This window comes from Crinia signifera, chromosome 1 (assembly GCF_055691185.1).
Source record: "Crinia signifera chromosome 1, ASM5569118v1, whole genome shotgun sequence".
Taxonomy (NCBI): domain Eukaryota; kingdom Metazoa; phylum Chordata; class Amphibia; order Anura; family Myobatrachidae; genus Crinia; species Crinia signifera.
The window spans coordinates 161,050,674-161,078,662 of NC_139217.1; the positions used below are offsets into that span (position 1 = coordinate 161,050,674).

The 27,989-nt window shown below is 42.8% G+C and overlaps 1 protein-coding gene across 2 annotated transcripts in view; it reads left to right on the top strand.

The window, feature by feature from the left end:
* Positions 1-27,989, top strand: part of BMP2K (BMP2 inducible kinase) — a 200,970-nt gene that overhangs the window by 116,869 nt on the left and 56,112 nt on the right. For both annotated transcript variants that reach the window (XM_083175555.1, XM_083175564.1), the window contains exons 7-14: positions 5,110-5,242; positions 7,513-7,616; positions 10,434-10,513; positions 14,791-14,951; positions 17,193-17,377; positions 20,574-20,669; positions 22,777-22,952; positions 26,757-26,917. In XM_083175555.1, coding sequence (XP_083031681.1) covers positions 5,110-5,242; positions 7,513-7,616; positions 10,434-10,513; positions 14,791-14,951; positions 17,193-17,377; positions 20,574-20,669; positions 22,777-22,952; positions 26,757-26,917 — 1,096 coding nt within the window. The remainder of the gene's footprint in view (positions 1-5,109; positions 5,243-7,512; positions 7,617-10,433; positions 10,514-14,790; positions 14,952-17,192; positions 17,378-20,573; positions 20,670-22,776; positions 22,953-26,756; positions 26,918-27,989) is intronic.

Genomic DNA, 27,989 nt, shown 5'->3' on the forward strand with positions numbered 1-27,989 from the left:
AGTTGAGGAATTAGGACCGCAAAGTATTTGGTGTTTAGCTAAATGTGGGATATATGAATAACGTAACCCCTCCTTTAAGTTGGGGTACCAGTCTGATTGGGTAATGGTTTAAGGTATAAGGCCCTGCTGGTTAATTAGTTTAACTGTTACTAGATGGACGACAGTAAACAATAAATCTTATGTTTTTTTTTTATGAATTATGCTTAGTATTTTGGTTAACTGATTGTCCTACTAGCACGGCTGCTATGGAATTGTATTGTAATCTTTATTGTAACTGGTATCTGTGTTGTTAAAAAATCAACTCCACGCCGACGTGGATAGTGGGGGTATGAAATGGTCGGAGGACGCGTACCGCCACCGCTCGCCACGCTTCGGGTTGGCGTTGATAGTGGGGGTGGCGTTAACAATGGGGGTGCATTTAACATTGCGAATCACATCGCATCGCATGCCACTTGCTGGCATGCAATGCTATGCGATATTTGATTGTACAATCAGGGGCATTTTCCCAAAAATCACATCGCATACCATCGCATAGTACCTGGGGATGTGCAAGGATGGAATAACATGCAAATCGGCCTAAAATCAGAAAAAAATAGGCCGAAAATCGGACGCAAAATCGCATCGCAGATCGAATCGGCCGCAAATCGGGCGATAAATCTTATGCGATATCTTATGCGATTTAGATGAAATCGGGTGCCGTGATAATACACAAGTACCAAGGCCTATGCTGTGTCAAGTTTTTATATATTATTATATGAATTTTGTTTTTTTATGCCATGTTTATAGTTTATATATTCATGTAACAATGTAGACCAGCGATTTTCAACCACTGTGCTGTGGCACATAAATGTGCCTTGCGCTGTTCTGAAGTGTGCCCCCGGAGCTAAAGATGTCCACAGTAGTTTTAAGCCACCGACACCAGTTATTTAATGGTCTCTTGTTTTCACGGGCTTATGTATTTCATTTTGTTACCTGTGGGGACCAGTGTCATTGTTTTTTTCAGATGGGGGCCAATGTGTTTTTTCCCCATGGGGGTCTGATGGTATACCATGTCAATTTGAAAAGCTTGAAAGGTTGAAAATCACTGCTGTCGACTATTGTATCCAACTCATGAAGTTGTTACACTAGTGCAGTGAAGTTTATTTGTGTGTTTATTTATTTCCAGACAAGAGTTTTGGACTATTTTTAATTTGCTGCAGGCATAACAACATTATGCTGCTTTCCCACTGCAGACCCGTTTTAAGTACTGGTATTTTTAAACGGTATTTAAAACGGTATTAGCATTCCCACTGCAGCAGATTACCATTTTAAATACTGTTTAAGTGCTATTCCCTTCGCAGTGAACCATTTAAAAAAGAGTGGCTGTCTTTCATAACACACCCCCCCCTCCCCTGGTACCTTTCCTGGACCCACCCTCCCTCCCCTTGTACTTGCCCTGCACCCCCCCCCCCCTGCCCTGCACCACCCTCCCTCCCCTGGTACCTACCCTGCACCCACCCCCTCCCCTGGCACTTACCTGTGTGGGGGATCCGGGCAGCGGGATCCGGCATCATGGCATGGGCACAGCACTTCAGGTCCCTCCCTGTGGCTGGTGATGGATGCAGGGCAGTGGGGAGGCAGCGGGGTGGGGTCCATTTGGGATCCGGGCAGTCCCTGGGGCTGATGGTAACTAGTAGTTCCCACTATGCGCATGTGTATTGAGCGCCGTGCATATAAATGAGCCGCTCATTACATATGCACATATGTAATGAGCGGCTAATTTATATGCGCTCAATACACATGCGCATAGTGGGAACTACTAGTTACCATCAGCCCCAGGGACTGCCCGGATCCCAAATGGACCCCACCCCGCTGCCCTGCATCAATCACCAGCCACAGGGAGGGACCTGAAGTGCTGTGCCCATGCCATGATGCCGGACCCCGCTGCCCAGATCCCCCACGCAGGTACAGTAAGTGCCAGGGGAGGGGGTGGGTGCGGTGCAGGTACCCTTCCAGGAAAGGTACCAGGGGAGGGGGAATTAGTGTGGGATTTTTAAATACCGTTTAAGAGGCATTCCCACTGCCTTAAAAACAGTATTTAAACGTGTAGGACTCTGCTTTTAAAACGGGTTGAAATACTGGTTAACTTTAACCGGTATTTCAACTCTGGCGCTTTCCCACTGCAGCCTTAAACGGTAAATTGTGGGGAAAAAACGGCAATATACCGTTTAAGAGCTGCAGTGGGAAAGGGGCATTAGAGACTTGGAATACTGGTGGTAGCATTGGTGAAGCCCTTTTCACAACTTTTTCTTTAAGTTCAGAGGTGGAGCAATGGTGCGTTTAGCAAGTGTATGCCTTAGGTGCAAAAATCAACGATAAGCAAAAATATTACAAATATAGTTATTTAGACAATATACTTTTACATTAGAAAACTTGGTACTTGTTTCCTAGAACGGCCACAATCGCGGGCATCGTGTACCTTAAAGTTAAGGTACACGATGCCCGCAATGGACCCGATTTCCTTTGAAATCAGGTCCATTTTGCCGGCAGAGGCAGAATTGGGGGCATTGCGTCGGTTGCGTGCATTAACATGGCCCCCGACGCGATGCCCGCGAGTTTGCCATAGGCTTCAATGTTAAAATATTTTTAACATTGAAATCAGGAGCATCGCGTCGGTCTTGTGCCATTATAATGGCACAAGATGAGATGGACTTGATAAAGTCCATCTCACATAGGAAACAATGTGAAATGGGCCAATATGACCCATTTCACATTGTATATGGCCCCGTCGTCACCCCACGATTGACGCCAACCCGAAGCGTGGCGAGCGGCGGCGGTGCGCGTCCTCCGACCTTTTCATACCCCTACTATCCACGTCGGCGTGGAGTTGAGAATATAAAGTGTGGCGAGCGCAGCGAGCCACCGAGCCCACGCGTATACCTGTGAAGTTATACGCGTCCCCTCGCAGGGCTCGCTGCGCTCTCCACGCTTCGGGCTCGCTGCGCTCGCCACACTTTATATTCTCAACTCCACGCGGATGTGGATAGTAGGGGTATGAAAAGGTCAGAGGACGCGCACCGCCGCCCCTCGCTGGCTCGCTGCGCTCGCCACGCTTCGGGTTGGTGGCAATCGTGGGGACCCTATTCACATTTGATTCAATGTAAAAATCGGGTAGATCGCGTCGGTCGCATCGCATGCGATGCAACCGGCGCGATTTTTCCGACACGACCACCCCGATGTAAATCGGGGTGGCCGTGCTAGGAAACAAGTACCGAAAACTTTTTTGTTCAGCTCTAAGTGGACATCTAGCTGCTCATCATATTGTGTTTTCTTTTCAATTGTTATGAGTTGTTCCAACTGAAAAGTGTGCTCTCGGTAAGAGTATGTAGTATACACATGAAATGAGTCAGCAAGCAGGGAATGCTTCTTATTTTATCTAATTCAGTCAAAGAGGTGACATTATACTTAAATTGGACATATTTGGGTTTTTGTGATTTGTTCTTTGCCATACATGGTAAATGCTGAATGCCAGCGTCTTGTGAGTCTGGCACAGCTTCTTGTGCAGCTGAACCAAATCCTGTTACTGCCATCAAGTTTGCTAACACAAAGGCTGGTAATGCTTGATCCTGTAGCATGATCAGCTGTTACAGCACAATTACCGAGGCCTAAAATCAATAGCGCAATGACAGGAAGTAAAGACTCGTATATGTAAACAGTAATGCAGCAATTGTTGCCAGCTGAGTCTAATTCCCTACACAGTCTAAACCATGAACCTGTAATTTTCAGCATTAGAAGACCGTTCTTCAAGCATTTTGTTGATGTGCATATGCTGGACATCATTTTAATGTTAATGCCACTCTCTTGTGTTTTAAGGTAGGTTTAATGTCGTTGTATTTTCTGTGTAAATTAAATAGGCTAGACACTGATTAGGTCGACATGCACAAGGTAGACATTGACAAAAGGTCGACATGCACAATGTCAACACTCTGTCAATGTCTATCCAATTATCAATACATGCTGACTGGTGTGGAATAGAATCATCAGTGATGGAATATTACTAAAACAACATGGCTAATGCTGTGTACACATTGCCCGACCCTGCGTCTGGCCATACCAAGTCCATATCGATTCTATTTGGAGTATAGTCCGAATTGAATCGAAAGTGACACTGAAATAAACAGTGTTTACACAGCATAACCCTCTCTTCATGGAATACTGAGATTGTTAGTGGCAACTCTGCCACCTTAGCGCTTTCATAAGATTTGTAAGAAATTTTAATGGATATCTTAATCCCCTTTCCATTATGCTAAAATAGTAATCCGTATGTAAATAAAACACACACAATCATCTTTGCTAAACCACCTTGTACTAAAATAAAAACATTTACCAGTTTATGAAAAAATATAAATGTTATCCAATGAGAACTTCCTTATATGTAAGCCAGTGGAGTATTGTGATCCTAGCAAAATGCATGTGTAATTTATCTGTGGGAAATTTTTTTTAAATAACAAAAGATGACCCAAGATGCTCTTTTAAGAACTCTTCTGGGAGTCCACTTATCTGTTATAAAAACACACACAAAAAAAGAAGCAATTACCCATGCTTCCTGTATTGTCAATGGTTGGTTGAGAGGGGAGTTCCAGTTATTGGTTTCTTTGATCACACATCAATTGAGACTCATTGAATGTTGATGTGGGAAAAAAAGAAATTAAGAGCTGGTTGCTTTATTCATATCATTGATCAATTGATTTCAGCTATCAATGCAGTTTACTTTAGTTTTTACATGTAGCTCAGTGTTTCAATTAAATGAATTGGCCATTGATGTGAAAAAGAAAGCTGCTAAACACAATAGTGGTATACTGTAACTGCTCTTCTTTACTACTATTTTTTTTGGTACACAAATATTAATATCATCTATATATATGTCTAGTGTCCTTGAGTCTCCGAAACACTGCCATCTGCTGGCATAGAGTGAAACTACATCTTTCTCACACATGTACAAACACAGAAGGTGCTTTCATCGGCCTGTATTCACTCTGAGCATTACAATGTTAATATGGATATACTAACCTGTAGTTTCCAACTGTATTTCGCTTGCGTTGCATTGACACAATGGAATCTGTTTTTCAGGCACTTGGCTGCTTATTATACAAGCTTTGCTTTTTCACCCTTCCCTTTGGAGAAAGTCAAGTTGCTATCTGTGATGGGAATTTTACCATTCCAGACAATTCTCGATATGACCACAAATTACATTGTTTAATTAGTAAGTATCTGGAGAAAGTGAAACGGGGATTAATAAAAATAATTACTCTGCCATTATCAAAGATATATAAGTACGTTGTTTGTAAATTTGCTTGAAATGGTATATTTGCAAAACATCGTACTGTGGGCCTGATTCAGACTTGACAGCTAATTACCCTTAAGTTATTATCGAGCATATGTGCATGCGTACTGTATGCGTCGGGCATGTGCAAGGGAAATTAGCAACAGAAAATGCGTATGGATCATAAACGCAATCCTCTTGCAGTTTGACTGAAAGAAACTCAGCTTTTAGGGGTAATAACCTTCCATTTTCTGGGTGTGTCTGTAAAAATGCAGGCATGCCCAGTAGTTTTTGAGTGGGGTCTGTGGCGTCAGTGATGACCACTTCCAGCTTATCTCAGTTGCAGATTGGTTAAAGCCTCAGAGTTACTCACGATTTCCCAGACGGCAAAAACCATACCGCCCAACTGTCCCAATTTTTGCGGGGAAGTCCCATTTTTTTGGGACTGTCCCATGCTTCACCCATGGTCAGCAGTGTCTTGCATTGAGGACTCAGTTGTGAGTGCCCCATATCAACTGCTGCTCTGCATAGCAGCGAAGTTGGGGTTAGATGCTGGCCATGCCCCCACAATGAAGCAAATCACGATAGCGGAATGCAGGGGAATCTCAACCCATGCCCCTTTTTGTGAGAGTGGCCGCGGGCACTCGTCCCAATTCGGAGCTTTAATGAGTTGGGAAGTATGAAAAACGGATGGTTCAGGAATTGAGTATATATTGTGAATGGATAGTGATTGGCAAACCATTCGCAATTCTCCTGCAATTTAGCAGGGAGCATCTTCTCTCTCTGTCTGGGTGGCGACTTTCTCCTCGCAGTCTATTGCAAATTCTAATGGCATCGGTCGAGTCTGAATTAGGCCCTGATGTTTTATGTATAATGCAGTATAATGGGTGTGAAGTTAGTTTTAAATGTTAATTCAATGCTATTGTTTTAGAAAGTTTGATTTACTTAAGGGATGTGATAGGCAAGTTGAGCTTTGTACTGAGTTGCTCAGATCACTCAGCGTGCAGCGCTGCAGCAGCGATGTGTGCTGAGTGATCTGTCACTGCCCCTGTTCGTAATAGAGAGAACACAGGCACTGACTAGATATTTCAGGCATGGTTAAACTATTTTGCCCAGTGTTAGTGACGCGCGGGGCCACACATCGCTATCACTATGGGGCATACACACACACACACACACAGCGATTTGTACTTTATTTCTAAGGGATCTAGTCACATCGCTTAGAAATGGGGATTAAATCGCCCCGTGTGTATGCCCCATATAACCCCTTTGCTGTTCCTTTAATTCATTATCTACTGTCATGAAAGCTGTTATTACATCATGTATTTCACAATGGTGTTCCGGCATGAGCAAGAATAGCAGAATAAGAGAGGGAGGACAATCTTCTTTGCTTTTAGCACAACAAGCTAACGCCATTGTGCCAAACAGCAAGTCTAATCCTTAACAGCAAAATACTAACAAAACTGAGAGCATAACCTTTTCTGCCTATACACAGTCCTTGTGAAGGTTGAATTTTCATTAATCACTGTCAGTCTATGTCAAGTCTTTGCTACGATGACACAGATATCAACTACAGGCTGCATGTTAATAAAATAAATTTAGAAATGCCATGTCAGGAATATGTATGTGATAGATTGGACAATTCTTTACTCGCACCTTACAACTGCTGGTTCTACCTACAATAACATATTGGGAGTTGACATTTACATGACCTACAGTATCTACGGAATTGCAATTATTATAGGCCCTCTGGAAATAAATATAATTGTACAAAAAATGTAAAAATGACAATGATTTAACCAGCACACCCAAAATGTGCTGTATGACTGGATCATACAGCCCTCTAATCACTTTCTATATGTAACAATAAAATCCCCTGTATCAAATTCCAATTTCTCTGGAGATACTAAAGTTGGATACACATTAGATATGTGTACCCAGTGACTTATTGCTTGACAAGGACCCAGTGGGGTCATACACACTTGCAGATGCTGGGAGTATCGGGCAGGGGGTCATGCTGGACATCACTAACAATCCGTGAGAGCACTCATCATTAACCATATAGTGTGTACTCCTTGGATGATGCACATGAATATGTTGTTACAATATGTCGTTATCGTGCACATGGTTTCAAATAATGTATAAACTGTCAGTGAGGGCTGTTTGATGTTTGCCTCTGTAGTGCTGTAACTTTTAGCCTGTCTTTTCAGGGTATATGCTTGAACCTGATCAGGAGCGAAGGCCTGACATCTATCAAGTTTCATATTTTGCCTTTAAACTAGCAAAGAGAGAATGTCCGTTACCAAATGTTTATGTGAGTATTTTTGCATTTATCATAATTGCCAGGCACATATTCACTCTCAAAATATTTCTGATCGTTAGCAATCCAATAGCAAGGTTATGTTCTCATTTTAAATACTATACTATATTTATTTGGGTGTTTTGTAGATGTACCTCAAATAAAAGTAATGTTAAATAAGGCACATTTTAATTGCGGTAAGGAGGTTGAAAATAAATGCAGACCACCTGTATGCATTGGCTGCAACCCCACCATGTATACCATTGTGAAAGTTGCTGTGTTCACTATAAGTGCCGACTTGCACCAGCCCTATCCTTGGTGCAATAGTTCGGAATAAAATTATATATATATAGCTGTGTAACCTCAACTCTGAATGAATATTCCAGAAATCCATTTACATGAACTAGAAAATGTAATGTGGAAATGCCTAGTTGCCGCCCAGTAGCACTCACTCAGCCACAAGCGTAGATGCAGCACGAATGGTGTACCAGTAAGCTCTACTGCCTCACAGCGCTGAGGTCATGGGTTTAAATCCCACCATGGCCCTTATTGTGTGTATTTTCTCCCAGGGCTCAGTGGTTTCCTCCAGGTGTGGTATAACGACCCGACAGTCAGGATTCTGACGGTCAGTATATTGACATCTGAATCCCGACCGCCGGTACTCGATGGGGGCGATCTCAAAGAAGCCCCTTGCCCCCTGTGGACCCCCACGAGGGAGAATAGCCCATCAGTCGGAATTTTGACTGTCGGCATTTGAACTGTCAGGATTCCGATATTTGCATACTGACAATCGGGATCCTGAGTGTCGCACTGTCATCTGGCACCCCCTTCCCTCCTACAATTCAAAAATACATTGGTAGGAAAACTGTCTCAGAACAAAAATTACTGTTTCCCTAGTATGAATATATATGTATGTGTTTGTGCGTGCTTGTGTATGTGATAGGGAATATATATTGTAAGGTCCTATGTGGAAAGGACTGATATGAATTGCAAATCATGGGGCAGATGTATTAAGTTTCAACAAGAGATAAAGCCAAGGGTGATAAGGAGAGATAAACATCCAGCCAATCACCTGCTAACTGCCATGTTACAGCCTGTGTTTGAAAAAAGTCAGTAAGGAGCTGATTGGCTGGATGTTTATCTCTCCTTATCACCCTCGCATTTATCTGTTGTTAATGCTTAATACTGTACATCTGCCCCATTCTCTGTTAAGGGCTGCAGAATATAGACCTTCAGACACCGGACCCCCGGCAAGGCTGCGAATAGATGATTTACATAATCATCCATTCGCAGGTGGGGAGAAATCATTCGACCAGCGCTCGCAGTTCAGAGACAGCTTTATAGTGACTCTAAACTGCGGGCGCCCTGTGCGAGGACAGGTCGGACAGCTGACATCCGGTGAGGTCAGCTGCCCCCCCCCCCCCCCCCCCCCCGCCACATGTCTGTCACGGCCTCAGTAGCCTGAGAAACATCCAGGGTTCTCATTGGAACACCCATGAAACGCTGGGCGTTCCCATATGCTAATGGAGCTGACCGGCGCCCCCTGCCCGCTGTGTAGGGTGCATGCACCCGGTGAACCAAAAGTTCACCGTGGGTGTACCCCTTGTGCGTCTGCACAACATCAGTCCTCCGTGCGAAGGACCAAATGGATCTGAATTAGGTCCTATGTGTATGCTGTATAAATAATTGATCATAAATACATAAATTCGGAATTGGCTGCAGTTGCTCAAAGTTGATTATGCATGGCTATGGAGCATACTTGCCCTGGCTATGGAGCATGCACAGTGCAATTAATAGCAAGGTGTGCCCACAAAATGGGTTTTTAGTATTTATATATTTCCACACTGTTTCACCAATGACATAAGGTATGTGTGTATACACGCACAACCCTATTATACAGAGGAATTTATGTATGTCACACTGCTCCCTGATGGAAACAACATTAGTATCCATTTATCAATTAATTTGGTATTGGCACACTTTTGATGTTTTAGGTAAGTGTTCATTGATCTACTTTTACATTTGTAATCTCTAACACAGGGGTGGCCAAACCTGTCCTCAAGATCTACCAACGGTGCATGTTTTCCAGGCAACCTGTTTATCTATAGTAGGAATGAATGCAGCAGGTTTGAAAATATGACAGTTAGTATTGACTACAGCTGTGCACCAGTTAGGTGATCTGGAAAACATGGACCGTTGGTAGATCTCGAGGACCGGTTTGGCCACCCCTGCTCTAACAGCTATGCAGATCTGCATACTTATATTTGACTATTATTACTGCATTTGCAATATTGCTAAATATAATGGGGAGAAATAGGGAAACATCATTTTTAAATTGTTTCTCATATGTTAAGATGGGATCTAGGCTTTAGTGGAACATTACCTTTATGTCGTTAAACTACTCCAATTTGGATTTTATTTTACTGCTTTTATCAATGGTAGCCAACTCCAGTCCTCGAGAACTACCAACAATTCAAGTTTTTTAGATCACCTAGCTGGTGCACAGGTGCACTCATTACTGACTGACACATAAATGATCCACAGGTGGAGCTAATTACTTCACTTATAATTCTGTGAGGAGACCTGGAAAACGTTAACGTTGGTAGCTCTCAAGGACTGGAGTTGGCTATCCTTGGCTTATATCATAGTCCTTCTATCCATGAGTTGTATATATCTAGCTTCTTCAATATAGAAAGTTGTTCCATTGTGTGAAACAGCCGCACAAAAAAAAACTTAACATTTTAAAGTAATAAAGTTTTAAATTAGAATTTTACTTAAGAAAATAATTTTACATGTCAACATCACTGTTATGCATTCTTTTTTTGTGTGTAGAATTCATCAATTCCACACGCTCTTCCAGAACCCATGACTGCAAGCGAGGCTGCTTCTAAAAAGAGTCAAATAAAAACCAGGTGAGTTTGCAATGCCTAAATTGTACTTTTATTGACCAATCCTGCAACTGCATGGTCCATGTTAAACACAGTTGATTTAAAAAATTGAAGAGGATCTATTTTCCTGCTGCTATAAATAAGCCCACAGCCCAGTGGCGCATCTGCTGTAGTGTGCGTTCTTAAAGGCATGTGCTGCATTCCTGTGGACGTAGTGGGATGGATTGTAGGCACTAAAACAGACTGTTCACTTTTTGAGCCTAAGTAGAACTCAATCTTGACTTAGGACGAGGTATGACTGGGCACCCTGTCACACTGTATTTCCAAGAAGTAACCAAAAATATTGCACAAGCTTAGAAGAGAACAGTGATTGCAAAAGTCTTGGTTATTTTCTTCGGAGAAATCAGCTGGGCTCAAAAGCTGAAAATGACAATGTTCTATGCAGGGCCGGTGGGCCCAGGTACTGAAAGGAGGTGTGGCCAAATATTGGAGGCATGACTACATCCCCTTCCAAAAAAATTATAAAAAATACTATGCGCAGTGCTGAGAGCAGCGCTACGCACACAAATAGGCACCTGGTCCAAACAACATCAAGAGCCCTGTAAGGGTAATTAGTACCTGCTCCTCTTCCTCGGTGCCCGTCTCTGTGCCACATATTAATAACTTTAAGACTCACTATGTATTTTATTTGTTTTCTAAATCTGCATAATAAATATAAAGGAAGTTAAGAAGATGTTATCACTAAGTAACGTGATGTCCAAAGCTGACTTTGAAAAAGTTGAATTAGAGCTCCATCTTGTGGTAGGAAAAGAAAAAACTATATTTTTGCTAAATGTTTTTGTATTGCCTGTTTAACACAGGAAATGTATTTGCTTTATAAACAGTACAATAGGTCTACATGGAGCATGCGTGTTTCAGATACAAACGAAAATGTAGTGGTCAGATCCCTATGCAATACACTTAATTTTAACACGAATGGATGCAAACATGAAGCACAAAATAGTAAATTCATTATTTTATTCTGTGATCCATGTCCCAAAGAGTTCATTACATAGGGATCAGTTATCCCTGTGCAATCTGGGTGGAATATAAAGGGTCACACATGAGTGAAGAACACAAATTCAATTGTAGCCATGGAATTGTGGGCGAAAAAGCACACAACTTGGCAAAACCATGTTGACTGCAAGATGATCTGATGTAACATGTGCAGAGAGATTTAGATTTAAGTGGGTGTGTTCAAAATGAAGTCTAAATTGGTGTTAACATAAAACTGTTTAATATTAATGGTGTACATTCAAAATCAGCCAGTATATACACTGCACGGAAATAATATAACCCACTCAAATTTAAATCTCTCTGCACATGTTTATCAGCATCACCTGAAGCATCATTTTGCCCAGTTGTGTGCTTTTTCTCCTTCGTGCTGTAGGGGACACTGCAGTCTACACGTATGGGCATAGAGTTTGTGTTCTGGAGGAGTCAGCACTTTAAGAATTTTGATGTGGCAGGCTTCTCCCCCTCTTTCCCCACCCAGACTCCAGTCTTCAGCCAGAAGTTCTCCCACTTCAGGCTACAGGGACATTGTACTGTAAGTCACGGAGGGTTACTGTGTTTAGCACACACTACAATTGGCAGGGTGTTGTGGCTCCTCTCTCCCTAATTTCACCCAGGCCCTGGTTTAACTCATACTGTATTATATGGTTTCTGCTCAGCACTATGGCAGGAAGGGCTACTTCATATACAGTAAAGCAGCTCTCAAAGTATATTCCTGTAACAACTGCAAGGAGCAATTTACCCAGCACACCAAGGGTGTTTCCTTATGTGAGATGTGCTATGCTGCAGTACAGGTCCTTGTTCCTATACTACAGCCACCTCCTGCGACACAGGCACAGTCAAATCAATCCACTGGTGACTTATTTCATTCGGTGCTGTCACATTTAGCAGCAGAATTGGCAGCGTCACACAGAGATAGATAAGTCCTTCAGACTCAGTTGGCAAAAATGGCTTCTTCTGAGCCAGTTTGGGCAAAAACAATCAGCTAGTCAGTGGATTATTTTTACACAATTGGTATTTGGTACTTCTCAGACCACCCTACCCACACCCAGCAAAGCTATTTCTTCACTGTCCCTAGCTGAGTGTTCAGATGAGGATGATTCCTTAGAAGAAGGTGATTTTCCATTTGCCCCTGAACAGGAACTCCCGTAGGTGGAATGTGGCAAGGATGATCCTGAGGGTATTGACGCGTTAATACGGGCTGTCAAGTCTACCCTAAATACAGCTGAGGAAGATGCTCCCGTGCAGGTCTCTATTTTTGGCGGTACTCAAAAACATTACTTTTCCAGACTCTTCTGAATTAGATAACCCTTTTTCTGGCCATTTGGAACACACCAGATAAGAAATTTAAAATCTCTTGACATTTGAAAATGTTATACCCCTTTTCACTAGAGTCAAGGGAAAAGCGGGAAGATCCCCTTCCACTTGATGTTTACCTTTCTCACTTGTCAAAGCGAACCACTCTTCTGGGTCCGGGGGCAGTATCGCTAAAAGAAGCTCCAGATCATCATCTGGAAACCACTTTAAAGTCAGTTTATACCACAGCAGGTGTACTTTTGCATCTGGCTGTGGCTCAAGCTTAGGTTAGCAGAGCCACGGAAAAATATGCGGAAGAACTTGTCCCAGGACTGCAACAGAAGACACCTAGGACATAACTTTTACCCTTAGCAGAGTTTATCAAGGATGCTGCTTCCTAGGTAGGGTGGCATCGGATGTCTCCATCTTGAGAGCAAAAAATTTGGCTTCTGTGGTCTTTGCAGAAGCATGGTATATTTGCGTTCCTGGCAGGCAGAACCAAAAATTAAAAAGCGACAATTTGTGGCTCCTTCATTTCATGCCTTTTGCGGCACCACAAGCTTTAGAGGTAAATACATAGGCGGTTTCTCTGCCTTCAGAGGTCGCAGAGGAGCCAGATCAGTGCCTTCAGACAGGACACTAAGCCCTCTGACAAACCAGTGGCACCGCGGTATCCTGATCACTTGGGGTATTCCAGAGTGCGTGCCAGACTTTTATTCTTTCTCGAGACTTGCAAAACCCACTGCAGAGACTCTTGGGCTCTTTAAATAAACCTGGTGGGCTGGAGAAGGGCGAACTCCAGCCTGTAACCCTCAGAAATAATTTGATGTCACTTGATACCTACTAACCCTTGTGCATACTCTGGCAGCCATTTGTTACACCAACGGTGAAACACGGATCACCGGTGAGTGAGAGACGCCATACCCAGCACACTTGTTAAAGTACATCGCACCACACGGCAGACGTGATATGCTGCCCTGACCCCCGGCACACTTTCCCATCTACATTCAGCCAGCTCCGTCAATCCGGACCCCTGCTGTGGGTGTCTAGTCCCAGCACCACAGCAGTTACCTGCAGCGCCCTTTTCAAAACTCTACATTTATCCATCATATTGGCAAGCAACATACCACCAATTACTTCCATAGACATTTAGTGGACTGTTAGTTATGTGAACAAGGTGCATTTATAAACTAAATAGCTATTGAACATAGTCCCATCCTTTGATAATAAGTTAGTACAATATATTTGTTGCATATTTTATCTTAATCTATCTTTCATTATATTATATGAAGGAAATATTTGTGTGATTATTGGTACTGCTATTAACTGGTGGCCACCCAGTATTTTTATTACATTTCTTTTTTGTATTTTTTGTTTATTTAACAATTATTTTATATATATTGGTGCATGTGCATTTATCCATGGTGCAATTATTTTAATCAAACAGCGCAGCGCTTCCATTGCATTTTTCTATACAGTGCTAAGCTCAATGATTTATACATATGGCTTATAGACTGACTGTATGATGCCCACACACATTGTCATTTCACAGTCACGGTCCTACCAAATTACACCGGTCTTAAAAGTCTAAGTAGTAACATCTGGCGGCAAATGTAATAGGGTGTGAGAATCAGAAAGTGAGAGTTTTCCCAATTTTTAAAGCGGCAATTAATTACAGTGTAAATGATTACTGCTTTAAGAACTGGGAAACCTCTCACTTTCTGATTCTCACACCCTACTACATTTGGCCCCCGATGTTGATCAGGATCACAGGACATTTTGAGTGCACAAATAGCAATTTGTAGCCAATATGACCTAAAAGTGCCAAATTCGTTCTGTACTCTGACCGTGTTGGAACATGGCACAAACCGGATTTTAGGTTTACCTTGGTTCATATGAAAATTATAAAGCTTATTGTAGATATGTTTCACAGTATTGCTTTCCCATTACAGAATAACAGACTCACTTGGACCAACAGAGACATCAATTGCACCAAGACAGAGACCTAAGGCATTTGCAGGCACAGCCCCAATGAAAGCGCTAAATATCCCGACTTCTGCAACCCCAGTGAAGATGGCCATACAAAGTGTTCCATGTCATCAGAGCCACAATGGTACTATTAAATATTCTAATAAAGTGATTGCCAAAGGTACATGTGACATAAGTGTGCTACCCCCGCACATTGGTGAATGTGTGCTGTATATATCAGAAGGGTGGTGTGTGTGTGTGTGTGTGTGTGTGTGTATATGTACACTAGGTCGACATCGACAAAAGGCTGACCCAAGCAATAGGTCAACATGTGGTTTTCACAAAAAAAAATTCATTCAGATAACTTGTTCATTCTTTACAATCCACATGGACTACAACTGGGAGCATGATGAGCGAAGGACCCCCACTAATTTAGGGTCCATCTTGACAGATGTCAACATATACACCAAAAAAAACCTTACAAAATTATTTTGATTTTTTTCCACGTGTTGACCATTTTCATGTCGACCTTTTTCCTATGTCCACCTTTTCCAATAGTGATCAACCTGTTGATTATCGACCTAATCTACACCCATGGTACACACCAAAGCTTTTTGGATGTGTCTGTTCTAGGAATTAAACTTTTATAAAAAGAATATGTCTTACAGAAATGGACAAGCATATGTGCCGCCGCTATTTCCGACGTGGGAAATAGCGGCGGCTCCCTATTCAATGCTGTCATTAAGGACAGCATTGATGCGGGATCACTGCAGAACGGGCCCGACTTCAGAAGCTGTCGGGCCTGTTCTGCGGTTAACGGCCGTGGATTGTCATTATCCGGGCCGCAGATCGTTTAGTTGCAGCACTTCATCCCAAGGCCACATATACCCCTTTCACATAACTGTGCCTTGTCGGACCCTGGATCTTGATCCCGGGTTCAACCCTGGTCTGGCGCTTTCACATTAAACCCAGGTCGGCCAATATACAGCGGGCGACCTGGGTTTTACCCTTCTTATAACCCAGGTTGAATTGCCAGGTTGGGGGACCCGGGTTATAAGGTGTGGTCCTTTCACACTGCATCTTGACCCGGGTTGACAAGTCAGCAACCCGGCAATTACCCAGGTTATTTTGGTGATGTGAAAGTACAGGCAGGTGTCTCATGATACCTACTGTGGAACAAAGCAGTGTGGTTCAGTAAAACAGTTCAGATGTGGGAAACAGGTTACAAACAATTACTATAATGGTAATTAAATAAGATTGTACAAAAGACACGATGCATACGACTATGGATTATTCTGCAACTCTGTTGAAGCATGAGATGTAAGGCACACAATGAGCAGGGTTCTGGTTAAATAGTCTCCAGTTACATGAAACAGCATTTGGAATAGAATGGCAGATGTACTAAGCCTGGTGAAGAGATTTATTTTATTTATTTATTAACAGTTTCTTATATAGTGCAGCATATCCCGTTGTGCTTTACAAAGGAGACAGTGCTACAACAAACTGGGTATTTACAGACAGTCAAAGGTATGAGGGCCCTGCTCGCAAGCTTACAATCTATAGAGATAAAGTGGAAGGTGATATAATGCACCTGCCAATCAACTCCACTTTATCTCTTCACCAGGCTTAGTACATTGCTATTGCGGCTGTATCTGCCTGGAAAACACTGTAATACCCCTTTGACATCTACAAGCTGGGTCGCACCTGGGACTTTGTACCTGGCTACAACCTGGGTGCGACCCAGCTTGCAAACCCATTCACACTAGATGAAAGCATCTTCCAGCGCCTGCTTTTGTAGTGAACGGGACCCAGGTTGCATCGACCCTGGTTACCTGTTTACACTACACAGTGACTCAGGTTGAACCCGTGTTCAACCCTGGTCACTACCTGGGTAGAAATGCAGGGTCTCACGACCTGGGTTATTTTAACAGGGAGCATTTCCACCTGCCTAAAATCCCGGGTTTTGCACACTCCTGTGCAAAAACCCAGGATATTTAGGCTAGTGGAAAAGGGGTATAACATAGCATTTTGTATAAAAATAGTGCTACAGTTACACACCAAAAATAGGGATGCTGCTTTTCAATGTAACCAGCACCGTCTATTTGTATGAGTTATGTGTATAGCATAGGTGTGTTTAATGCAAATATCAATGCAAATACAACATATATTCAAGGGAGAAAATGCACAAAGATGCCCGGTGATAGTAAATGTGCTAACAATTCAGCGTAACTAGAAGGGTTGTTTATTGTGACTGCAGCAACAATGAATGAGGAGTCTACATATTTAACTTCCAGAGTAATTGCCCTTACTGTGTAATATTGCATAACAATGGGTAATAAGCACCATTCCCATCTTTATATATATGTATGTTATACATTGTTTTCAGCGGTTGCAGAGACAACAGCATCACGACCTGGCAATGGGCCTGACACGCTTTTGGCTCGTGAAAGTATCCAGCAGCCTCCACAACAGCACCGGGTTTTACAGCAACTTCAGCTCGGTGACTGGAGGCTACAGCAACTTCATCAGTTACAGCAGCAGCAGCTGCTACAGGAAGCCTACATGCAACAGGTAGGCAGCTCTCCCCACGCTAATGGGTTCATAAAGAAAGAGAGATCTGTGTAAAACCTTTTGGAGTGAAAAGTATGTACGTTGCTCATTGCAACCAATTCAATTCCTATTATTATTTATAGACTGTGCTAGAAACAAATTACAGTAGTTGCTATGGGCAACTTCTCCAATTTATCTCATTCAGGTTTGATACATCTCCTCAATAATGTGATGATGATCCCTGGTTCGTTCTACAACATAGGCTAACGCTATTGACAAGAAAAATTTTAACCATCTTGGGCCAAACGTATTAAGCCTTAGCAAGTGATATAGTGAAGGTGATAAAGGACCAGCCAATCCACTCCAGTCATTTTTCTATCCCAGCCTGTAGCATGACAGTTAGGAGCTGATTGGCTGGTCCTTTATCACTCTCTTTATCCTCTTCCACTTTATCACTTGTTAAGGCTTAATACATTTGGCTCAGGATACGGTCACTAGGTCTACAACAACCAGGTCGACAAGCATTAAGATGACATGGGGTTAGGTCGACATGGGTTTAAGTCGACAGTCAAACGGTCGACATGAGGTTTTTAACTTTTTATTTAGCCAACATGTGCCAACAGGTGGTATTTTTTTTTATGCCCTACCATCCACTAGGTAATTGTGGGAGAATAAAATAGTGTGCCGATCGTAACGAGGCACCGTGCCTGAAGCATGGCGAGCCATGCAATGGGACACTGTGCACTTTTTAAGTGTCCGTGGGACCTAACCCCATGTTGACCTAGTTGCTGTCTATCCAGTGATCCATACCCTTTGGCCTATAGTCCGGAGATTAATGTAGGTTGCAGTTTTTTGCATGCATACATACACTTTATTTATTGTTGTGACTGTTTCTGCTGATATATCATCTCATAATATAGTGAACTTTCGTTTATGGAAATGATAACCACCATGGAAGCATTGTTTAAATCATTAATTTTAAAGGGAGAACTTGTTAGGCTTAAACTGATCCAATAAATGTAGTGGTATTCAGCTAGTCTGCCACATGAATTCAGCATTGAGGATAGGACAAAGAAGTCAGCACAGCAAGGAAAGACGAAGATGCAGACACTAAGCTGCACTACAATAGGATGCCTTCTTGCAAAATGCAGCTGAATAGGAGTACCTACTGTACACTATTATGTTTCTGCAGCAGAACCAGACTGCTGGCATATAACGTGAAAATCTATAGGGGCCCATACACGGTCCGTTAAACGGATCCGTTTGGGTCTTAATTAGCATGCATCGTATCGGATCGCATGCCTAGTGCATGCAATGTGATCCGATACGATGTTTAGCTAGTACAAAAAGTATGTGCAGCACATACTTTTTGTACCGTACTATGTGATGCGCAGGAGCGCGCATCGCATAGTACAAAATGGACGGTCCGGGAACGGACCGTCTATGGGTACCTTATGTCATAGAGGCCACCGTACTGTCTCATTTTATCCATGTGCAGTGTGTCTTCATAGTGCTTATTCCTAGTCACCCCTTTACATTCAAGCACCTACAGTTCCTCATCATGCTACTGTATATTGTAATGTTAATAAAAATGAGTTTTCCATCACAGAACAATCCACTTCTAACAACACTAATACCCTTTTGTTCTACTGCAAACATCATTCAATAAAGAGCAAAGCAGTGACACCAGGGAGCTACAGTAGCATCAGCCGAGGGAAAAGTAAAAAGGATGGGAAGGGAGGAGAAAAAAATATGATATTTCATGAATATGCCACTGGGTTAGCTGTGTAGACTCATGAATTCTAAGCTTTTCATCCAAAGTCAAAGTTGTAATCTATTACCAGAAACGCATGTCTGCTTCTCCAGCGTGGCCTCAATTGAACCTATGTTAAACACATGAAAGACATTCTCTGGAAATAACCGCATCGCTGGAGGCACAAGTTACCTGGAACTCTAACTTAAGGGGTGCTTCAGGTTGGCTCGCAAAGCTCATTTAGTTTGCTAATAGACAAAACCATGTTCACTGCAGGTGGGGCTGATATAACATGTGCAGAAAGAGTTAGATTTGGGTGGGGTGTGTACTTCAAACTGATATCTATATTGCAGTGTAGAAATAAAGCAGCCAGTATTTACGACAGATAAAAACAAAATAACTGAACCAAATCTAACTCTGCGCATGTTACGTTACATCTGCCCCACCTGCAGTGCAAATGCTTTTGTTTATTATCAAACCAAATGTACTTTTGCTAGCCATACTGAATCACCCCCTTAGTGCATTGTTTTACTTATGTCCAGGCCCAGTGAGAATTTCTTTTATGTAACACAAGATATGAAATGCTATTCTGTGTAACAGTACAACACAAAGTATTGGTACTTTGAATAAATAATATCTGGGGACCTATCTGTAAAACATGGGACAGTCTCTGCAACATCAGGACCGTTAAATACGCAGTGCCTTGTTGTAAAAGGCTGAATTATACCCCTTTTACACTGAGTCAAAAACCTAGATTTTTGCCTCGTGGACCTGAGTCAGTGTTGGTGTAAAAGGGGGACTGAAAAAAAAACACTGGTCCATTTCCCCACAAATCCTACCCTGTCCCGGTGATGGGGCAGTGTAAACGGGTATGCCAGGTCATTCGACCCTGCTCCCGTTTACACCAATGGGGGAGCCCAACCTCATTGTCCTGCGGTCAGTATGGAGGTTGGGCAGGGGGGGCATACACAGCCTCTGCTGCTGTCTGCTGTACTGTGCAGACAGCAGCAGAGCCAGTGAGGAGGTGAATGTATGCCTGTGTGCGACATCCATTCACCTCAGGGGCTAGGGGGTGCACGGAGATCCAGTAATAATAGAATGTACCCAATCTCTGATTAGTAATATTGTAGTTATACAGGGCTGGACTGATAATTCGTTGGCTGCACTACATTTTTACAAAGTTCTTAACTGTTGACAATGAAGCTATTGCTTTGCCTGTCTTATTGAGATAATTGTAGTAATTGCTCTATAAAGGGTACTGTATCTTTCCCTGGATATGGAAAAGCCATAGATAAAGCACACTGTCTTCATTGTTTTCTCGCAGTAGCTATATAAAATTTGCAATTCTTCAAAGTGGTGCTCCCATAGTCACAAGAAGTAGTAACAAAATGACAATTCCAAAAAGAAGACCATCAATTAAATAAAACTGTATTAACGATGTCCATTGCTCTGTGTTCTATACAGTATCAGCAGGCAGTTCAGCAGCAATTTCTTCAGCAACAGTATTTGATGCACTCCCTCTATCAGCAACAGCAACTCCCACACCAATATCCAGCTATGGTAAGTCCACTTTATTCCATCAGTCAGCATTTCCTAATGGGCTTGTGTGACGTATTTCTTTATCATCTCCTAAAGCAGGGATTGGGAACCTTTGGCCCTCCAGCTGTTGCTGAACTACGCATCCCAGCATACCCTGCTACAGTTTAAGCATGACCAAATAGCAAAGCTGGAGCAGAGCATGCTGGGATGTGTAGTTCAACAACAGCTGGAGGGCCAAAGGTTCCCCATCCCTGTCCTAAAGCATCAATAATCAAATATTTCCCAGTTCAAAGACCGTTTAGTCCAGTGGTTCCCAAACTGATTGGTAAACAAGGTCTACATTTATGGTAAATACAAAAGCAGAACCAGTGCTTGTGACTTCCAGTAATAAAATATGTGGACCAACAGAAGCAAATCCTGTCCCTCAGAACATAATTGAACCTGAAGATGACTTATAAGCCCTAATTATTGATGTACCATATATACTCAAGTATAAGTCGACCCGAATTTAAGCCGAGGCACCTAATTTTACCACAAAAAACTGGGAAAACGTATTGACTCGAGTATAAGCCTAGGGTGGGAAATGCAGCAGCTACGGGTACATTTTTCTGTATAATACCAGGGTACCAAAGGCTGCTCCCCCTGCACAGGACACCACGGGCTGCTCCCCCTGCACAGGACACCACTAGCTGCTCCCCCTGCACAGGACACCACGGGCTGCTCCCCCTGCACAGGACACCACGGGCTGCTCCCCCTGCACAGGACACCACGGGCTGCTCCCCCTGCACAGGACACCACGGGCTGCTCCCCCTGCACAGGACACCACGGGCTGCTCCCCCTGCACAGGACACCACGGGCTGCTCCCTCTGCACAGGACACCACGGGCTGCTCTCCCTGCACTGCAACTGAATTTGAGAGTTAAAGTCTGTACATTCCCTAGAAAATAGTGAAACCACTAATAGCATATGTCTGAGGGTGGAAAGCAGCCACTGCTGACCTCCTCCAGCGTCCGATCCAATGGAGGGGTTGCGTGCGGCTGCCGCTGACCTGCTCCAGGGGGTGGGGGGTGCGCCGCTGACCACTGCTCCACGGGGGGGTGGGGGGGGTGCGCGGCGGCCGCCACCGCTGCTGACCTGCTCCTGTGTCTGGCCATCCAACTCCACGGCGCTGCCCGGCTCCACTCTACAGCGGCCAGGCCTCCCGCAGTAGACATAACCTCAGTGCAGGAGGCTGGCGGCCATGTTGTCGTAGCCGCGCCTATGCAAAAAGCCACTGACTCAAGTATAAGCCGAGGTAGGCTTTTTCAGCAAAAAAAAAAAGGCTGAAAAACTCGGCTTATACTCAAGTACATACGGTAATGTTTTTTCAGAATTTTTTCATAAACCATTTTTGGCTAGGGTTCCCGTGAAATAAATTCTGATACTCTTGGGTGCCATGATTCAAAAAGGTTTGGTAACGACTGGATTAAGCACAGTTTGGTTTCAAGCACTCAACTGGATGATTAGTTCTTCCAAAACTTAGGCATTAAACATATGGGGTTTACACAGAGGCGTTAACCCCTGTGCATATTGTCTTTTTTATTACACATATGGCACTGCTAAAAAATAATAAAATTATATTTTTTTGCATTTTCTGTGGGGGTTTTTTTTGTCAGATACACAAAATATTTAACAAGTAAATGTACTGTTCAAAGGCATAACTCATGAGTAACATTAACTTTTCCATAATTACTGTGAAACTTTCACATATAGGGCCAGATGCACTAAGCTTCAAACGTGATAAAATGGAGAGCGATAAGAAGCCAGCCAATAAGCTCCTACCTGCCATGTCACAGACCGTGTTTGAAAAATGTCAGACAGGAGCTGATTGGTTGGTTGTTTATCACTTTTGAAGCTTAGTGCATCTGGCCCATAAGGTGATTTCTGTGAACAATGTACAAGGCTATTTGATTTCATAATCCTATTAATAGAGCACTTTCACAGGGCATTAATAGGTCCTCTAAATTAAGTATTTGATTTTCAAGGTGGCCGATGAGAACACATCGATACTCAAGATCAGACAGCCAACAGATTTTTTGCAAAGTCTACTCTTCGTTTTTCACTGTAAAATATATCTTGTTTTCACACAGGTTCACCAGTATCAGCAGGCTCAAATGCAACAGCAGCAAGCCATGCTCCATCACCAATCCCAGCCTCAGCAGTATCTAACTTCTCCTCAGGAGTTCACGGCAGCCTTAGTTTCATATGCAGCTCCTCCCCACCCTGAGCAAGTGGGGACAATGAGAAATGTGTGTAATACCAACATGTAAGTTACTTTTAAATGTTATTGCAAATATAATACACAAAGAACTGCAAAACTAACCAAGTATGATCCAGAACTGTGGTATAATTTAGGGGGAAAATACTTTCTTTTCACACAGAAATGAATGAGTTTAATAAACTCACTTTGAATTTGATTTTCAAATATGGGAATATGCCAAGCTTTTCTAAGATGTTTAAACAGGACCATAATATAAAATATTAGGTAAGGACACTACTATTTTAGGGGTAACTAGTGCACAAGATAAATTATGTTCTACAAAATCCTGCTCACATTCAGGGGCAGATTTATTAAGCTTGGAGAAGAGATAAACTGGAGATAAAGCAGAGAAAAGGTAAAAGGAGATAAAGCACCAGCCAATCAGCTGTGTTTGAAAAAGACAGTTGGGAGCTGATTGGCTGGTGCTTTATCTCCTTTTACCTTATCTCCACTTTATCTCCAGTTTATCTCTTCTCCAAGCTTAATAAATCTGCCCCTCAGTGTGGTACATATTTGTACTTTACTGTACTTTGTCCCCATTTTATGCACCGGTAGTTAGTAGAATCTGCTTGTACTGAAGGATATAAAAGAAATTGATTAGTAGTTTATGTACAGCCTTTATGTAATTGTGAACTCTACTAGCACGTCTACCAAAGGCTGTGTATTGAAGTGTTCTATGTTAGTTTACACAATCGACCTATATAACCTCCCTTTTGATGTTTTGTTCCACACATATACCAAATACCTGGCATTCCCTGCTCTGGGATTATTGGTAACACAAACAGAGGGCTCTTAGCCATTTCGTTAAGTGTGGACTCACTTAATTCAATTCACCTATATTTTTTTTTGCAATGAATCGATGGAGCACTTGTGCAATGTTACATTTATATAAGAGGACCTGTTCATAAAAACAGAGGTACAGGGGACACCCATGGTAAGTCCCTCTGCCTAGGGCCCCACCTCCTGTTTTAGGGTGCAGGTTTGAGACTGTGCACTTGAATTATAAATTATTTAACATACATTACCTTATATTGCACAGCTCTGAGGTGTATTTTCTACAGTGCATTACTCCAGTACACGGATTCTCAAACTCGGTCCTCAGGACCCCACACAGTGCATGTTTTGCAGGTCTCCTCACAGAATCACAAGTGAAATAATTAGCTCCACCTGTGGATCTTTTAAAATGTTTCAATGAGTAATGAATGCACCTGTGCACCTGCTCGTGACCTGGAAAACGTGAACTGTGTGGGGTCCTGGGGAGCAATTTTGAGTACCCTTGCTCCAGTACATTATCTTGCATACACTAGCAGTATTTACACTAAATATTTATGGGGGCCCAGTCTGTGCACTTTTTAATGGTAAGCCAAGCACTTGTGGTGACTGGTTGCACAGTACACTGTTATAAAAACAATAGGTACTTGTTTCCTAGCACGGCGCCCACGATATTAAGTTGTATGGCATTGCATCGCATGCGAGCGTATGGCATGCGATGCGATTTTAAATTGTATAAGCCCCTATACAATTTTTAATTGTATAAGCACCCTAATTGGTGCTTACAATGTTAAATGCACCCCTATGCCAACCCCAGTATCGACGTTAACCTGAAGCGTGGCGAGCGCAGAGGTACGCGTCCTCCGACCTTTTCATACCCCCACTATCCACGTCGGTGTGGAGCTGATTTTATATAGTGTGGTGAGCCACCTGAGTCCTAAGCGTGGCGAGTGGACGCGCATTACTTCACATGTATTCCGCGTCCCCTTGCGGAGTATGCTGCGCTCACCACACTATATAAGATCAACTCCACTATCCGTGGATAGTGGGGGTATGAAAAGGTCGGAGGACGCGTACCGCCACGCTTCGGGTTGGCGTTGATAGTACGGGTGGCGTGGGGGTGCTTTTAACATTGTAAGCACCTATTACGGTGCTTATACAATTATTTATCTTATAGGGGGCACATTTAACATTGAAAACATCCATTAGGGTGCTTATACAATTTAAGATCGTATACCATTGTATATGCCATACAATGGCATACAATTCGATGGTATACAATTTAAAATTGTATAACATCGGCTAACATCGCATCGCATACCATCGTATGCCTTATGGTATGCGATGCGATGGACGCCGTGCTACGAAACAAGTACCAAACAATACTTTAGTTTGGCTTGCTTATATTTGAAAGTATGATTAAAATGTAGCTTAAGTTGTCTTTAGTTGCTGTTTTCTGTAGGCAATGGGACATTTACACACATTCAAAGCAATGACGCGGATTGGAAGTATGTAGGCTTAGCATAAAGTTTAGCAAACAAATTACGATGCCTTATATTGTAATTTTGTGATGTTTATGTATTCGTTCTGTCAATATTCTTGCATGGGACTGTATGTATATCCTATTTTGATATCTTCAATATTTCTTGCTGTCCCTATGGAATTATTTACGTCACACAGTATGTTTACTGTTTGCTTAAATAAAAACTGATTTAAAAAAAAAAAAAGCCTGCTGAGGTTGAGTGAAGAAACTGCCAGTCTGTCCTGGTTGTCCCACCATAGAGCTACTACAGCCTGTGCTGCCCAAAGTGGGGAGAGGGGCCAGCCATTCTCCGGGTATGCGAAGCACACATAGGCCCTTAGCGGATCTCTGATGGCCAACCTATGTCCATGTCCCCAGCCCAGCTACCTCCCTACTGTATGGCCCTTATTCTGGTTAACTCGCAAAGGCAAATTCCTTCTCAAATAGACAAAACCATGTGTACTTAAGGGGGGCAGATGTAACATGTGCAGAGAGAGTTACACTGTCAGGGATTGCGCCTGTGCTGAAATGCACAGGCGCAAACACCGACCATCGGGTGGGGGCCGAATTCAGTTCACTCTGAGTGAACCAGAATCATCCTAAATGTATCAGAGCTGTGTAAGTTGGGTCAGAGCCAAGCAAAATGGAGACATAAAGGGAATAAATAAAGGTTAATTGCACTAACACTAAGGGGGGTATTCAATGTCAGGGGCACGGCTGTCGAGCAAGCTCTACAGCCATGGCCCTGCCCAGTTCTCGCTTTGCTTGACTTGAGCTCGGCCGTCGGGATTCAATGTCCTGGCCGGCGAGTGGCGAGAAAGGGGCGTGGCCGCGAGTTGTTGAGGGCGGAAATAGACAAGCTCCAGTAAGGAGCTCGCGTATCTCCGGCTTTTCTCGGCAGAACGAGCCCGACAGCTTGTGATGTCGGGCTCGTTCTGCCGAGAACCCCTGTTCAATGCTGTCGGGGAAGACAGCATTGAATAGGGCCCCGCAGCCATCTCCCCCGTCGGGAGATGGCTGCGGGAGCACGACCAACATTGAATACTCCCCTAAATATGTAAGTGTAAAAGCTTTAGTTTAAACAACAAATTTTAATAAAAGATCCATAGAGCCATATATGTTCAAGTGAGCAAACACACCAAAACAAAAAAGATACGAAACAGTAAAGAAGAGGTACCACCGGCGCGCACCTACTGCATAGGCAGCGCAGCTGAGCCATGAAAATTCAAGTGGTTAATGAGATAACACAGGCGCCTGGGGATAACAACTTTGATTAGTACCAGTGATTTCTTCAGAAAGAAAAACTAAAATAGTAATATTTCATTTTTGCACCTCATGTACTAACAAATATGGACATATGGAGATCTGCAAACTCATGGGAATGTTTTGATAGGGAATGTTGATGCGATTTTAGAAATATGTGTACTATTTTCATTAAAAATTCACCACATTTTTGTACATGACATTAAAAGTATTTAAATAAATATTAATATATGTTTATTTATTTAATACTTCAGGCCTGGAAGGGTGCCAGACAAAGATCCTTCTTCCAATTTGCCAAAACAGACCGGCAATAACCCCCCTGATATGTCAGGCTGGAATCCCTTTGGTGATGATAACTTCTCCAAATTAACAGAGGAAGAGTTGCTGGACAGGGAATTTGACCTCCTGAGATCAAGTAAGGGGACACTGAAGGCTTAATTTGCTTCACAATAAATTGGACATACAAAACTTTCAGCCAGATTGCCCTGGCTTGTGGACCACAATTAAACACACAACTTCTTTCTACGTGTCTGAGGGGCAACATTGTGTCCTAGTTTGTTAGGAAACAAAATACGTGAAGAACAGCCATTGATGGTACTGTAAATGAGAGCTTTTGCAACAAGTACAAGTTGGGACGGTAATGTGTCCTACTTGTCTGCTTAGTTTTTCCTTATTATTTTAACAAGTTGTGTCAGACCAGTGATGCCCTTTGACGATGCCTGAAAGAAGAGTTGGTCCTTTTTTCACATTATGTTAATGTTTGTAATGTCCAACTAAAAAGTTCTGCCTCTAAGAGTTATTTCTTTTTCCCCAACATGGTTAAATAAACCTGTTCATCTTTCTCTTTCGTTTGTTTTTTGTGGATGTATTCACATCTTCTTTTAACTTCAACACATGAATAGATCATGCTACTCTGTCACAAAACATTACAAAATGTCAACATCAGTAGCCGTTGCTTTCACCTGTCTGTACTCAGTAACCAGACCACTCCCACTTACGTGAGGTCATCCTTTCTGAAAGTGTTCAGCTGTGGATTTCATCGCCAGTCTGCGTATAGAGCTAAGAGATGTTCCTAGAGTCTCAGACGTATATTTATTAAAGCTTCTAAAAAGTAAGTAGTGATGTTGCCCATAGCAACCAATCAGATTATTGTCTCATCTAGGATGCAAGAGAAATTATGGACAGAATCTGTTTGGTTGCTATGAGTAACAACACTACTTTATTTTTATTTTTTAGAAGCTTTAGTAAATTTACCCCATTTACTCCGCCGCAGAAACCTGGGTTTTTCCCTCGTGGACCCAGGTCAGCGGCGGTGTGAAAGGGGTCAACCCATTTACATGAGACTTCTACCCAGGTCCTGACCAGGGTAGAACATGGGCAGGACCTGGGTAGTGGGCAATGTAAACGGGTATGCCGAGTCGTCCCGGCTCTCGTTTACAGCAATGGGGATGTCCAAACTCCGGACCGCATCAGTATGGAGGTTGGGA